Source organism: Petaurus breviceps, unplaced genomic scaffold (genome assembly GCF_028583685.1).
Source record: "Petaurus breviceps papuanus isolate PSGF00001 unplaced genomic scaffold, PetGlider_PUasm1.0 229, whole genome shotgun sequence".
NCBI classification, from domain to species: domain Eukaryota; kingdom Metazoa; phylum Chordata; class Mammalia; order Diprotodontia; family Petauridae; genus Petaurus; species Petaurus breviceps.
This window is the reverse complement of record NW_027185903.1, coordinates 5,977,382-5,994,036: the sequence shown is the minus strand read 5'-3', so window position 1 is coordinate 5,994,036 and position 16,655 is coordinate 5,977,382. Positions and strand designations below refer to the sequence as shown.

General features: G+C 37.6%; 1 protein-coding gene across 2 annotated transcripts in view; it reads left to right on the top strand.

Annotated features, from left to right (window-relative positions):
• Positions 1 to 16,299, top strand: part of RANBP3L (RAN binding protein 3 like) — a 68,842-nt gene extending 52,543 nt beyond the window's left edge. For both annotated transcript variants that reach the window (XM_069096146.1, XM_069096145.1), the window contains 3 exons: positions 2,059 to 2,201; positions 8,051 to 8,240; positions 15,356 to 16,299. In XM_069096146.1, coding sequence (XP_068952247.1) covers positions 2,059 to 2,201; positions 8,051 to 8,240; positions 15,356 to 15,399 — 377 coding nt within the window. In that variant the 3' untranslated portion in view covers positions 15,400 to 16,299. The remainder of the gene's footprint in view (positions 1 to 2,058; positions 2,202 to 8,050; positions 8,241 to 15,355) is intronic.
• The last annotated feature ends 356 nt before the right edge of the window (positions 16,300 to 16,655 follow it).

Below are 16,655 nucleotides of genomic sequence, written 5' to 3'. Positions count from 1 at the left end.
CTGCCTCTCTCTCTGACAGGGCCAGGAGGAGGAGCTGTAACACTACTTGCTTCCCACAGAGACTTTTAGACCCTGCCTGGGCCAACGTTCCTGGTCAACCACCTTCTTTCCACTCCTAAAGCTCACTCTGTCCTGTTTGGATTGATTTTGTTATCCTCTGTGAAACATCTCTCCTTCCTCTCAGATAACTACAACTCTCATAATGTTTTTTTCCACCCCAGCTTCTGCCCCTTCTAACACCCTGACCTCACAGCTTCTGAATCTTCTCAGCTCCTCTGACTCCTATCTGCAATCTTCCTAGCCAAGCACAGGAAGTGTCATACCTTAAGCTTCTCCCCTCAAGTGAATCCGCCCAGGTACCTGAATTCCTAGTTATGATTATAATAATTGTAAGATTTTCCCTAAATGTACAGCACAATGTGTTATAGTGAGTTAGCTCTCTTGAGAAGTAAATGGGATAGAAGAAGTGTTTCTACACCACCTATTACATGCCAGAGACTGTGCTAAGTGCTTTACAAAAATTCTCATTTGATTCTCACAACAACCCTGTGAAGGAGATAGTGTTAATATTCCCATTTTACAGTTGAGGAAACTGAGGCAAACAGAAGTTAAGCAGCTTGCCCAGGATTCCATTCCATGACTAGTACGTGTCTGAAGTCAAACTTGAACTCTGGTTTTCTTGACTCCAGGCTTCACATTCTATCCCTTCTGCCACCTAGCTGCTTATACATAAATGTATGTGTAAATGTTATAGAAATGACCCAAATAATTCAGAGACCACCCCCCAAAAAAAACCCCAACACATTTCAAATCAAATGGGAGTAGTTGGGTGGCGAAGTGGAAAGAACACCAGCCCTGGAGTGGGGAGGACCTGACTTCAAATGTGACCTCAGATACTTACTAGATGTGTGACCCTAGGCAAGTCACTTAACCCCAATTGCCTCAAAAACAAAACGAAAAACAAATGGCCATGGTAATATTAAGGCTCTACCTCTTAGAAAGCAGATTCACATTTTCTTCATCTGATTGTCTATTTCTTAGACCTGGTTGCTTAGATGCTCAGCTGGAGTTCAATGGATAATTGCCAACCCTCCACTTTACTTTTCCAATATGTGATAAGACTTTCTGTCTTTGATGGCCACTTTTTACCATTTATAGGGTGTTTCTATATTATATCAGGTTGTAGATATACTTAGGACATGGGAAACCAGAATTGGAAACCAAGTTGACAGATAGAACAGCAAATATAGCATGCAGAGATCATAGCCAAAGGGCCAGTTTATATAGAAAAAGGAATAAAGATCAGTTAAGTCATATTCCTTGGCATCAGGCCCAATTGAAGGACATAAATAAAGTTTAGGAGTAGGTGGTTGGGCCAGGGTCAATATTAAGAGGTCTATGCAAGTTGCAATGAATAGAAGACCTAGAGAGATTATTATATCAACAAGTCTAGGACATTCAGGAAAACATGGAGAAAAGCACAGAGTATTAGTCTGAGAAAGGCAGCATCTAGAGCATGGATACAAGCAGGAAATCAGAGGAATTCACATATAGAAGCATGGTTCAGGGTTCAGGGCTAAAGCCTTGTACAAAGAAAAAGATAAGGAATGGAACTGAGGTCAAACAAGTAAATCATTATAACCAAGGTTTGCCCATTGATTCGGAGGTGGGGGATTTTTGTCCTTTGCCCTGGTTTAAGAAGGTTTGGGGACAGAAAAGCACTATCAGGCCTATGTATCTTCCCACAGTAAAGCAGGATTCTTCAGATACTACAAAATGCTACAGATCTTATGAATTTTGTGATTCCCTCTAAGTACTCACCTTCCCTTTTATTTTGAGTTCATGGCCTTGAATTCTTAACTTAAAATAAAATAAACTCTAAATCTAATTTGAAAATAAAGCTTCAATCCTTATCAAAAAAATTTTAATGGGTACACAAGATGAAAAGAACAAATTCTTTTTCTATTTACTGTTCTTCAGATAATAGCAAATCCTAGGAAGATGGATGAATTAATTTTTTTTCCTATAGCCCTTAACACATATGCATTCCTGTTTTAGTTATGCGAAATCAAGGCAGTCTAAAGCTGATACTTAACAGCAAACTCTGGACACAAATGGAGATACAAAGAGCAAGTCACAAAAATCTACGCATCACTGCCACAGATTTAGATGATTGTTCCATCAAAATATTTTTAATCCAGGTAAGATGCTTGAGGGCTTTTTTTCTGTTTTAAGAAATGTAATTATCTTATGGTATATATCTAGCCCACTGCAGTAAGCTAATGACTTGATTCTTTTTAATAAGTGAATGAGAGTCAGTATTATAGCATTAGCATAGGAGATAGAATAAATGAATGAATGAAATAAGTTATTTATCATGTTTATTATATGCTAAGTACTAGGAAAATGTAAGTACAAAAATGAGATAGCCCTTGCATTCAAAGAGCTGATATTCTAATGGGAAATAATCCATTTTAGGAAAGTAGAGGCAAAGTATGGAGTTATGGTCTGAAAAGTCCCCAAAATGGTGAGTTGAACATTAGTGCAGTGGATTGTCATGCCCTTTCAAGGGGCAATGGTCATGTTGATTTTGTTACAGTTTTCAGAGCAAAAAGTTGGAAGGGAGAGGGGGGTGGAAAAATGGCAAGGGTGAAGAAAAGGCTTCACCTTACCAAGTTAAGTGACTTAGCCCATGTCAGGCATGTGTCTGCCAGGTCCACTTTGGAAGGTAGAATGGCAGTAAATGGCAGGGAAGAAAATGGCCAGAGTGAAAGAATAAAGTGGCTTCAAAGTCAGGAAGACCTGGGTTAAAGTCTTGCATTTGACCATTTCCTGACACTGAGATCGTCACAAGTACTCACTCAGTGTCCTTAGTCTACTCTAAGACTTTAAAACAAAGAATAAGGTGCCACCTGCTTTGATAGAAGGAATCTTCTCACACTCATTCTTGTATATCTGTGAAGTCATAGTTCTAGTGTCTCTCCTCCAGCCCCATCCCCAAAGCTGTTACTAGAATTTCAGACCATTCTTTATGCTTTTTTCTTTTAATTTTTTTTGAGGGGGTAAAGCAAGACAGGTAGGATTAAGTGACTTGCCCAAGGTCACACAGCTAGTTAAGTGTCAAGTGTTTGAGGCTGAATTTGAGCTCAGGTCCTCCTGACTCCAGGGCCAGTGCTCTATTCACTGTGCCATCAAACCTCCCCTACACTTTATACTTTTAAAGTACACAGTAGACCTGTGCTATTCAAACACTGACATAGAATTTATTCTAATATTATAGCTGTCAATCTTTGCTGGTACTCTTTACCTAGGATATTGGTAGCTATTAAGGAATTAATATTTAGATCTTGTCACATTTTTGTCAAGTTATTTGACTAATAAGGTCAGCAGCTGAAACACTCTCAAATTTTTAAAGACACACACACACACCCTTAAACCCAATTCACAGTAACTGTTTCTCTTTGGAACAGCAAACCTGAGGGTCTTCCCCTCCCACCTTAATTTTTTTTCTTTTTTCTAATTAAAGGGGCCATCCCTTGACTCACTTCTTAAAGAGGCCTATTCACTGAATGGGCGCTACCTCACTCTAAGTGAGAACCTGAAAAAGCCTTAGCCTAAAAGGGCCAGGGTCTCCCATTGCATCCTGGGCCATCTCCAATCATCCTGATGGATATCAGGCCACTGGGCCCAGATGACTCTGGAGGAGAAAGTGAGGCTGGTGACTTTGCACAGCCCTTCCACACTCAAATCAAAGCCAGTTGCAAGTCTTGTCATCATTTCCCCAATGCCGAGGTCCTCTTCTGAAAATGAAGGACAAGCACAGCAGCATCATCGATTAGCAGCAGTGAAATAGTGAAAAGGACCCTGGACCTGGATCTGGATCAGGCAGAAGATTAGGATTCCAAACCACTGAGTCATTTTGGGCAGGTCATTTAATATTTGATTCACTTTCTTCATTTGAAGAAAATAAAATATGGGGATAAAACTAGGTGAGTGCTTTGAGGTCACTTCTAACTTATACTTTAGCAGTGTACTTGCATCTTAACTGAAAAAAATTAAAGGCATTATGAGTCCATCCAAAAATCACTGCTATATATTTATTCTTAATTTTTCAAAATTTAATATTTTACCCCCTAATTATATGTAAAAACAATTTTAACCTTCTTTTTTCAAATTTTGGGTTCCAAATTCCCTCCCTCCCTCTCACCATTGAGAAGGCAAGCAATTTGACATAGGTTATACACATGTAGTCATGCAAAACACATTTCCATATTACATATTTATTGAAGGAGAGTCTTTCAACATTTCCCCTTCATTCCTCCACTGTTCTTCATGTCCTCACCCATTCATGTCCTCACACCAATATGATATCTGACCAATGCTTTAAGTCCAAAGTAGTCTCCATAAGAGAGAAGAAAACACCTGTTCAGCATGAGATGGGCCTTCAGAGAGTAAGAATTGTGTGAATATGAGTCCATAAATCTTTTTTCCCCATTTTTTTTGCTCATGGCTTTAAATAGTGTGATTCTTTTTTTATTTTTTAATTTAAATTTGCTTTTTTTGAGGGATAGGGCAAGGCAATAGGGGTTAAGTGACTTGCCCAAGGTCACATGACTAGAAAGTGTTAAGTGTCTGAGGTTGGATTTGAACTCAGGTCCTCCTGACTCCAAGGCCAGGGCTCTATTCACTGTGCCACCTAGCCGCCCCTAGTATGAGGATTCTTAAATTATCTCTCCTCAATCTGTTTTCCAGATCAATTATTTTATTTCACATTTTATTCCACTTTTTCAGTCTTTTTGTTTTATTTTATTATTTCTTGATGTCTTGTGGAGTCATTAGCTTCCATTTGGCCAATTCTAATTTTTAAGGAGTTATTTTCTTAAATAAGGTTTTATGCTTCTTTTTACCAAGCTGTTGATACCCTTTTTTGGGTCTTTCTTCTGTAGTTCTTATTTCTTTCCCCATTTTTCCTCTACAGTTCTCATTTGGGTTTTTGGTTTTTTTTTGCTCTTTTTAAACTGTTTTAAACAATGTTTTTAAAAGTTCTTGTTTGGGCTTGTGTTCAATTTGAATTTTTCTTTGAGGGTAAATGAACTGGGTGACAGAACTACCAGCTGGCACCTGTTCCTATGCCCAGTCCTAGTTAAGGGATCCCCTGGGGTCTTTATCTTCTCTGATGCTTTGTCTCAGCCCCATTTCTGTCTTTAAGAACTGGAAATCATGTGCCATGACCAATATCTGCAGACTTTTCTGTTGGTTTCCCTAAGCTACTCTGGACTAGAAAAAATGACTCACTGTAACTTTTTTTGGCTTTCCCAATCAGAATTTGGTCTGGCACATTTTCTAGATAATTGTGCAGGAGGTGCGCTGGGCAAACTAGGCACAAATGCTTCCATTCAACTCTGCCACATTGACTTTGCCCCAGGAAAATCATTTTGGTGGCTGTGTTGATAATGGTTTAAAATGGGGAGAGAGTTGAGGTAGAGATATCAAGAGGAAGGTAATTGCAGTAGTAAAAGCAACAGTGATAAGGGCCTGAACTAGAGTGGTAGATGAATGGAGAGAAGGGGACACGTAGAAGTGATACTGGGAAGTTAGAAACTTGGCAACTGACATTGCTAACTGGTTATCCGGCAGCACTTCAAATCCAACACAATCAAAACTGGCCTTGTCTTTCCTCCAAAGTGTTCCTCTTCTAACTTCTCTCTCTGCTCATGGCATTACCAACTTTACAGTGAACTATATTAAACCTTGAAAGTCAGTGAAACAATTTGCATTTATTAAGTGCCCCCTTCCCTCCTTGAGAAGGCAAGCAATTTGCTATTGATTATACATGTGAAGTAATGCAAAACATATTTCCATATTAGTCATGTTGCAAAAGAAAACACAGAAAAAAATTAAGTGAAAAAAAGTATGCTTCAGTTCGCACTCAGAGTTTATAATTTCTTTCTCTGAAGGTGGATAACATTTTTCATCATAAGTCCTGAATTGTCTCGAATCATTGTCTTGATCAAAGAAGCTAAGTCTTTCACAATTAATCATTTTTACAATTTTGCTGTTACTATGTACAATGTTCTCCTGATTCTCTTCACTTTGCATTATTTCATAAAAGTCTTCCCAGGTTTTTCTGAAACAATCTCTCTCTTCATTTCTTACAGCACACTCATATTCCATCACAATCATATAGCACAACTTGTTAAACCCTTCCCCAATTGATAAGCATCCCCTCAATTTCTAATTCTTTGCCACCACAAAAAGAACTGTTATAAGTATTTTTGTACAAATAGGTCCTTTCCCCTTTTCATTGATCTCTTTGGGATACAGACTTAGTAGTGGTATTGCTGGGTGAAAGGTAATATATCTCACATCCTTTACCTTTTGCCTTTACCATTTTGAAAGTCTCCTAACTAGTTTCCTTTCCTCTAGTTCTGTCCTCTCCAATCCATCCTTCATATTAGTGCCAAAGTAATCTTTCCAGTCTTCAGGTCTGAGCATGTCACTACCCTGCCCAAAGACCTTCAATAGTTTCCCATTGTCCAGCATTACAAACAAGCAACATAGAATAAATATTTATAATGAAATGCAGAGCCCTCTAAGATCTGGCTCCAGTGTTGGGGCAACTAGGTGGTGTAGTGAAAAGCCTCAGACATTTGATACTTACTAGCTGTGTGACCTTGGGCAAATCACTTAACTCCAATTGCCTTACCTTCTCCCCTCAAAAAAAGAAAAAAAGATCTGGCTCCAACCTATCTTTCCAGACTTGTTTTATAGTAACCTTCACACACTCTGATTCGGTCACCCTGTACCATTAGCCATTTCCTGAAATCAAATTATCCTTTCTTTATGCAGGTAGGCTCATAAGGGGAGCTGTTCTATATCTCTGCCTTTTGGAATCCTCTTCTTTTAAGATTCTCATCAGGTGCCACTTCTTTTGTATGAAACTTTCCCAAATTCTCCAAGCTAGAACTTATCTATCCCTAATCTCTTTTCCCTTTTACTTTGACTTCTTCAAAGGATCAATTATATTCTGATTTTGTATTATAAATTTTGTGTATTCTAATCAGTCATGTCATTTTGACAGCTCCATATCCATAGTACCCAATCCAGGTTTACTACACAGAATAGGAAACTTAAATATTTATTTAATTAAATTTAATTAAGATAGACTTCTAAGGCTTATCTTAATAAGATGTTCTGATTTACATAAATGATAGATTTACTAATACTGATAAAATCAAAGATCTTTAGAAAGATTGAAGAAAATACAGCATCAAATTGTGGCAAAAGAATTGAATTAGAAAAATTTTTAAGCCTAGATTCTAGTCCTATTTTTGCCATTTAGTGTGTGATCTGATACAGTTTCCTCATCTTCAAAATGAGTATCATATCTGCTATGCCAGCATCATAGGCTTGTTATCATAATCAAATGAGATAATGCCTCAGTGTTTATCAGTTAGCCCACGGCCATGTGCTACCTTGATTCCAGAGTGGAGTCTGTAAATCACCAAAAAAAAATATGTTCTAAAATTGATTTAAGAAATATTCTATTTTAAAATGCTTTTTATTAATTTGTTTGCTTCCCCCCCTTAAAAATTTTTTTTTTTACCTCTGTGGTGGCAATTGAGGGTGACAGTAAGTGTGTGCATGGGGTCCAAGCATAGCTTCCTTTTCCAATATGAAAAGTCCTACACTCATCTATAGAACTAAATTCTATAGAATCAATTCTAAATTCAAATAAAATGTCTTTAAAATCACTCAACTTTGCTTTTTCAATGTTATTATCTATGTGCATGTGCCATTACATCCATTATAGAATGGAATTTAATTCAATGTGGGGTGTTTTTCAGCATTTGAAGGGGGAAAGTGATTATTATCTTCATACTCTACTAGATTTATGCTACATAGGCACTTTTCCTTCAAGTAACCCAAGCCAAGTAAATCATATTAATAAGGAGGATGGAAAATTCTTTAAAAAGAACTCCTAGACATATGAAATTTGTTTAAAAATACTAGCTTATGACTATTATCAATTTCCCTTTTTTTTGTGCAGGCAAGTGCCAAAGATGTTGGATGTCTGTATGCAGCAATACATCACCGTCTTGTTGCACTAAGAACCTTTTATAAGCAGGAACTAGATGTAAATGAAATTGAAACTGAGTCAGAAGCAGTCATCCAATTATTAAGCTGTGATAGTTGTGATGAAGATGATGATATGCTTAAAATCACTACAGGTCGGGCAGGTAAGTTGATTTCCATTCTACCATACCCCAAAACACAGTATCTGCTAGGATTTTTCCAAAGGCTAATTGTATCTTTTTTGTTTAATTAAAATTTTTAATCTTTTATGCATTTATTTATTTTTAGTTTTTAACATTCATTTCCACAAGATTTTGAGTTACAAATTTTTCCCCATCTTTCCTCTACCCCTCACCCCAAGATAGTGAACCTACTGAATACCCCTTCCCCCAATCTGCTCTCTCTTATATCCTCCCCCATCCCTCCCACAACCTTCTAGTAGAGCAAGATAGATTTCTATACCCCAGTGCCTGTATATCTTATTTCCCAGTTGCATGTAAAAAACAATTTTTTTAACATTTGTTTTTAAAACTTTCCAGATTCTTTCCCTTCTTCCCTCCTCACTCACCCCTGCTGGGAAGACAAGCAATTGAATATAAGTTGTACATGTGTAGTTATGCAAAATGTTTCCATAGAAGTTATATTGTGAAAGACTAACTACATTTCCCTCCATCCTATCCTGCCCCCCCACTTCTTCTGTTTTCTACTTTGACCCTGTCTCTTTTCAAAAGTGTGTGCTTCTAACTACCCTCTCTCCAATCTGTCCTCCCTTCTATCATCCCCCCTCTTATCCCTTTTCCCCCTACTTTCCTGTAGGGTAAGACACCCAATTGAGTATGCTTGTTATTCCCTCCTTAAGCCAAATTCAATGAGAGTAAGACTGACCTATTCCCTTTCACCTTCCTGTTCTTCCCTTCCATTGTAAGTTTTCTCTTGGCTCTTTTATATGAGATAATTTACCCTATTCTTTCCTCCCTATCTCTTTCTCCCATTATATTCCTCTCTCACCTCTTAATTTTATTTTTTAGATATCATCCCTTCATATTCAACTGATCCTTTGTCCTCTGTCTATATATATATATATGTGTGTGTGTGTGTGTGTGTACATATACACACATACACCCTCTTAAACATACATATATATGTATATATATATATATACATATATATTCTCTTCAACTACCCTCATACTGAGAAAAGTCTCATGAGTTACAATTATTGTTTTTCCATGTAGGAATGTAAATAGTTCAACTTAAAGTTCCTTATGATTTCTTTTTCCTGTTTACCTTCTCATGCTTCTCTTGCTTCTTGTATTTGAAAGTCAGATTTTCTGTTCAGCTCTGGTTTTTTCAACAAGAATACTTGAAAGTCCTCTATTTCATTGAATGACCATATTTTCCCCTGAAGCATTATACTCAGTTTTGCTGGGTAGGTGATTCTTGGTTCTAGCTCCCTTGACCTCTGGAATATCATATTCCAACCCCTTTGATCCCTCAATGTAGAAGCTGTCAGATACTGTGTTATCCTAATTGTGTTTCCACAATACTCAAATTGTTTCTTCCTGGCTGCTTGTAATATTTTGTCCTTGACATGTGAACTCTGGAATTTGGCTATAATATTCCTAGGAGTTTTTTGGTGGGATCTTTTTCCAAGAGGTGATTGATGAATTCTTTCCATTTTTATGTTGCCCTCTGGTTCTAGAATATCAGGGCAATTTTCCTTGAGAATTTCTTGAAGGATGACTTCTAGGCTCTTTTTAATGATCATGGCTTTCAGGTAGTCCAATAATTTTAAAGTTATGTCTCCTGGACCTATTTTCAAGGTCATTGGTTTTTCCAATGAGATATTTCACATTGCCTTCTATTTTTTCATTTGTTTGGATCTGTTTAATAGTATCTTGATTTCCCATAAAGTCATTAGCTTCCATTTTCTCCAGTCTAACTTTGAAGGAATTATTCTCTTCAGTGAGTTTTTGAAATTCCTTTTCCATCTGGGCAACTTGACTTTTTAAGGCATTGTTCTCCTCATTGGCTTTTTGGGATTCTTTTGCCATTTGAGTTAGTCTGTTTTTTAAGGTGTTATTTTCTTCAGTCAGGCTGTTGACTCTCTTTTCATAATTTTCTTGCATCATTCTCATTTCTCTTCCCAATTTTTCCTCCACTTCTCTTACTTGATTTTCAAAATCCTTCTTGAGATCCTCCATGGTCTGTAATCAGTTCATATTTTTCTTGGAAGCTTTTGATGCAGGAGTTTTGACTTTTTTGTCTTCTTCTGGTTCCATGTTTTGATCCTTTAGTGCCCCAAAAAGGGTTCTATGGACTGTTTGTGCTTCCTTTGTTTGCTCATGTTGGCAGCCAATTACTTGACTTTTGAGCTCTTTGCCATGGAAGAAATCTGCTTCTAGAGAGAGAGAGCTGTGTCCCAAATTGCTGGAGTTTTCACAAATGTTGTCAGAACTATTCTCAGAGCTATGAGGAGGGTGTCCTCCTATAGCCACCACAAACTCTGGTATTCTGGTGTTCCTCACCCCACAACTACCAGCCCTGGTGTTCCTCACCCCACAACTACCAGCCAAGATTGTGACCCAGATGCAAGCAGGTCAAAGCAAGAGTGATTACCCTCTGAATGGTCGCTTGGTCCCCCTACAATCTGCATGCCAGGATCTCTGGAGGCAGCCAGGTGGCCTCCACCACCTATTGCCCTGGGGGCAGGGACCTGATCATGCTCTTCTCTTACCCTGGATCAACAGTGTTCACCACTGACCTTTTACTTTCTCTTTGGCATTTGTGATTTGAGAAGTCTGGAAACCACCACAGCTACTAGTGATTCATTCTCCTGAAGTTTGCTCTGGCTGATCTGGGCCATTGGTCAGGGTTGTCTCAGTTCTGGGCCCATGCAGCTCACACAGGACTGCGCTTGGTTCCCTGCCAGATGCAATAGACCCTTTCTGTCAGCCTGCCAGGCTTTCTTCAGTGGGAAATTTTTTCTCTCTGTGACTTTGTGGGTTATGTAGCTCTAAAATTTGTTTAGAGTCATATTTTACAGGTATTGGAGCTGGTTGGTGAGAGAGCTTAAGCAGTTTCCTGCTTTTACTCTGCCATATTGGCTCCTCCCCCTCACCAAGGCTACTCATATATTGACATACATATTGTTGGTACACAAATTATAGATTACACTTTCCATTTTCAGGTAATTTTCCATTTAAAACTTTACTTTGCCAAAAGCTTATTTCTTGATTTTTCTACTTTATGTCATACACGCACATGCACACACATAGACACACATGAGGGTTTTCATGTATTTATGGCAGAGAAGAGCATAGAGATGCAAAGAATAGTGCCATTATTTAAGATTAGCCTATATTTTTGAAAATCCTATTTGTTTCCTTAAAAATAAACTCAACCTAGATCTGTTTATGAGATTCATTGTATACAAACTTAGATGCTATTTACAATCAGGAACACCTTTACTGAGAAGCAGAAATCACTGTTTATTTCTTCTTTTTGTTTAGTCATTTTTCAGTCATGAAAGGAACACCCTTCATGATCCCATTGGAGGTTTTCTTGGCAAAGATACTGGAGTGGTTTGCTATTTCCTTTTCCAGGTTATTTTACAAATTAGGAAATTGAGGCAGAGAGGGTTAAAGAACTTGCCCAGAATCACAAAATTAGTGTCTAAGACCAGATTGACCTCAGGAAGACAATTCTTCCTAATTCCATGCTTGGCACTCTATCTAGTGGCCACAATTGAGGTATATCTTTCTGTGGAATTAAGATCAATAAGTTATTAATTTTAATCAATTCTTGTATCCATTTTTTAAAAAACATCTGCCTCAGAAAACTGGCTCAAGATGGCAAAGTAGAAACAGGACCTCCGCGCAGTTCTGGCTCCCACCCCCTGCAATTCATGTAAAAGGTGACTCTGAACAAACTTTGGAGCTATAGAACCCAGAAAATGACACAGAGAAGCTAACTTTCTGCTGAGGACAGCCCAGCAGGCCGGCAGCAAGCGGCCAGTGCAGCGCTCTAGGAGACAACCCCAGCCCTGCTTGAGCCAGAGGTTTTAGCCCCAGGGTGGCCCTGACCAAACACGGGGTGGAGGAACTTCAGATCACCAGTAGCTGTGGTGGTTTCCAGAATTATCAAACCCATAGATGCCAAGGACAAAATGAGAGGTCAGTGCAGTGTGGACTTTGGGACCTGGGAATTTGGAGTGCTATCTGACCTTTGCCCCCGGGGCAAGAAGTGGCTAAGGTACCACTTCACCATGTGGCAGCTTCAGCTCCTGGCCTGCAGAGTATAGGGGGACCAAGCAACAAGTCTGAGGTGTAATCACTCTTGCTTTAACCTGCTTGGATCTGGATTGCTGTCTAGGGTGGAGGTCCTGGGGTGCATGACCAGCTTGCCAGAGTGTGGGGAAGCTTCAGAGAGGGTACCCAACTAATATCTTTGGCAGCTGTGAAAACCCCAGAGTTTGGGATAAAGATCCCATTTCTGGTCGCAGAATTCCACTGTGGCAAAAACCCCAAAAGTCAAGCAATTGAGGGGCAACATGAACAGGCAAAGGAAGCAAAGCACACAGAGCAATCCAACTTTACACTCATATTTTGGGGCAAACAGGATAAAAGCATGGAACAGGAGGAAGACAATGAAGTCAGAACTCCTGCACCAAAAGCTTCCAACAAAAGAATAAGCTGCTTACAGGCCATAGAGGACCTTAAGAAGGATTTTGAAAATCAAATAAGAGAAGTGGAGGAAAAACTGGGAAGAGAAATGAGAATCATGCAAGAAAATTATGAAATGAGAGTCAACAACCAGACTGAAGAAAATAACACCTTAAAAAATACACTAACTCAGGTGGCCAAAGAGGCTCAAAAAGGCAATGAGGAAAAGAATGCCTTAAAAAGCCGAATTTTCCAGATGGAAAAAGAACCTCAAAAGCTCACTGAAGAGAATCATTCCTTCAGAATTAGATTGGAGAAAATGGAAGCTAGTGACTTTATGAGAAATCAAGATACTATTAAACAGATCCAAACAAATGAAAAAATAGAAGGCAATGTGAAATATCTCATTGGAAAAACCACTGACCTGGAAAATAGATCCAGGAGAGATAATTTAAAAATTATTGGACTACCTGAAAGCCATGATCAAAAAAAGAAACTAGAAATCATCCTTCAAAAAATTCTCAAGGAAAATTGCCATGATGTTTTAGAACCAGAGGGCAAAATAGAGGTTGAAAGAGTCCACCAAAAACCTCCTGAAAAAGATCCCCAAAAGAAAACTCCTAGGAATATTATAGCCAGGTTCCAGAATTCCCAGATCAAGGAGAAAATATTACAAACATCCAGGAAGAAACAATTTCAGTATTGTGGAAACACAATCAGGATAACTCAGGACCTGGCAGCATCCACATTGAGGGATTGAAGGGCTTGGAATATGATATTCCGGAGTGCAAAGGAGCTGGGATTAAATCCAAGAATCAATCACCTATCCAGCAAAACTGAGTATCATGTTCCAGGGGAAAATATGGTCATTCAGTGGAACAGAGGACTTTCAAGCATTCTTGATGAAAAAACCAAAGTTGAATAGAAAATTTGACATTCAGATACAAGAAGCAAGAGAAGCTTGAGAAGGTAAGCAGGGAAAAGAAATCATAAGTAACTTATCAGAGCTGAACTACTTGTATTCCTACATGGAAAAACAATAATTGGAACTTATGAAACTTTTCTCAGTATAAGAATAGCTGAAGGGAATAGAAATGTATATGTGTGTGTATATGTGTATATATGTATATATACATATATGTCTATATAGGAGGGTATATGGGCATATGAATACATTTGTGAATGTGTGTATATATGTCTACAGGTATACATAGACAGAGAGCACAGGACCAATTGAATAGGAAGGGATGATACTTAAAAGGTAAAAATAGTAGGTGAGAGAAGAATATAATAAGAGGAGATGGGGAGAGACCAAATGGGGTAAATTATCTCATATAGAAGAGACAAGGGAAAATTGTTACAATGGAAGGGAAGAACAGAAAGGCAAAAAAGGAATGAGTCGACCTTATTCTCATTGAATTTGGCTTAGGGAGGGAATGACATACACACTAAATAAGGTATCTCACCCTACAGGAGAGTAAAGGGGAAAAAAGGGGCGAATAATGGAAGGAAGGGCAGGCTGGGAGGAGGGAAGTTGAAAGCACCCACTTTTGAAAAGGGAAAGGATCAAAGTAGAGAATAGAACAAGTAGGGGGTGGGATAGGATAAAGGGAAATAGTCAGTCTTCCACAATATATCCACTATGCAAATGTTTTGCATAGCTACTCATGTACAACCTATATTGAATTGCTTGTCTTTCCAGTGAAGGTGGGTGAGAAAGGAGGAAGGGAAAGAATCTGGAATCTAATGTTTTAAAATCAAATGATTAAACATATACATATTTTATTATTAATATTGTACATGTAACTAGGAAATGAGATATACAGGCACTGGGGCATAGAGATCCACCATGCCCTACTGGAAAGTCAAAGCGGGAATGGGAGAAGATATGGGAGAGAATGGATTGGGGGAGGGGATATTCAGTGGGCAAGTTGTTTTGGGGTGGTGGGTAGGGAAAATTGGGGAGAAAATTTGTAACTCAACATTTTGTGGAAATGAATGATGTAAACTAAAAAAAGAGAAAAAGAAGAAAACGGGGAGAAAATTTGTAACTCAAAATCTTGCGGAAATGAATGATGTGAACTAGAAGTTAATAATAACGAATTTGATTAAAAAAAATCTGCCTCTAGATAGAGGTAATGTGGCATAGTGAACTGAGAGATGAATGAGAGGCAACAAAACCCCTGGGTTCAATTTCAGTTTCTGATACATAATGGTTGTGTGACCTTGGATAAGTCACTTAAACAAATCAAAACCCTAGGCAGCTTTCTATAACTAAAAATTACCGAAGAATTACTGACTTACTTCATTATAGAGTTTCCTATAATTGACCCATAATCACAGATTAAACCAGATTCTGCTGCCTCCAATAAAAAAAAAAAACTTCTGTCACCACCTGTTTTCAAGAAATTTGGTCCATTTTTCTACAATTGACTTATTTCTGAAATGCTTTCAAGTGTGGAATTATTTTTATTTGTTATCTATAAGTGTGGAGAATACATTTTTCCTCTTTTTCACCAGTGAACATTCTTTAAATTCAATTTCAACTATGTTAAATGTTATATTGAAAATATTGTTTATGTTGTAATAACCCCATATTTTATCATTATACTTTAGATACTTCCAGATGGAATCACAGTTCTCCAGTTGCCTGCTCATGATAGCCACCTTTGGTCCTGATTACAGCCACAGAAGGACCATTGGAAATCCTCAACCGTTCCTACTCACCTTCTAGTGAGAAAATCCTATATATTCACTGAAAGGTTTTAAAGAATTTAGTTTTGGGACATCTGGGTAGCACAGTGAATAAAGCACTGGCCCTGGAGTTAGGAGGTCCTGAGTTCAAATCCGGGCTCAGACACTTAACACAAAAACTAGCCATGTGACCTTGGGCAAATCACTCAACCCCAATTGCCCTCCCCCCAAAAAGCAAATAAATAAATAAATGGATGAATGAATGAATGAATGAATAAAAGCAAGAGCAAGCTTAAAAAAAAACTATCCGTGTGACCTTGGGCAAGTCACTTAACTCCAATTGCCCTACCTTCCCCACTCCAAAAAGAAAAAAAAAAGAAAAAGAAAAAAAGGAATTTAGTTCTCAAGAGAATTAGAATTTGGTCTATGTCAAATCTTTCCACTTATGGATTTTAATAATCATATTCCTACTGCTTTACATTTGGATTAATCTGAAGAAAAATCCCCAGAATTTATGAAGTTTCTCACAGGCTTCAGAAACATCATTTTCAGAGACACTATTTCAGGATATAACTGATCAAGGTTATCCATCACATTGATGGATAGAACAATAATTAAAACTATGAATTATTAGATTTAATAAATGACTAACTCAAATATTTATTTTCTCCATTATGCTATCTATGAAATACGTATTTTATAGACTTCAAGGATGGTTCCTTTGAAAAATGCTGTTGTAAGTCTGATCCAAGTCATTAAACAATTTTTACTCTTGGCAATTTTTTTTATTTTCCAGTTAGATATATGATTTAATAAAATATTAAACTTCTGTGTTCACAGTAGCAATAAATCTTTTTAAACAAAAACATTTAAATATGTATCATAATAGTATCAAAGTCTCAAAAATGTTATCTGCTTTTTAACTGCTATTCTCTAAGTTATTTTAATGAAGTTAAATTATTTTCCTTAGTGTCATTTAGGGTTTATAATTATAATAATTGTAAAGTTATGATACTTTTAATAACTATGGAACTGTGATTCCATCTGGAAGTATCTAAAGTATAATGATAAAATATGGGGTTATTACAACATAAACAGTTAAAAGATATAAAAGAACTTATCCAAATGAGGCTTGGCCTTTAAAGTCCTCCTCTTGGGATTTATCCCAGTAATGCTACAATTTGCTTAAGATTTTTATTTTTAACTTTTGCAATCAGCTAAG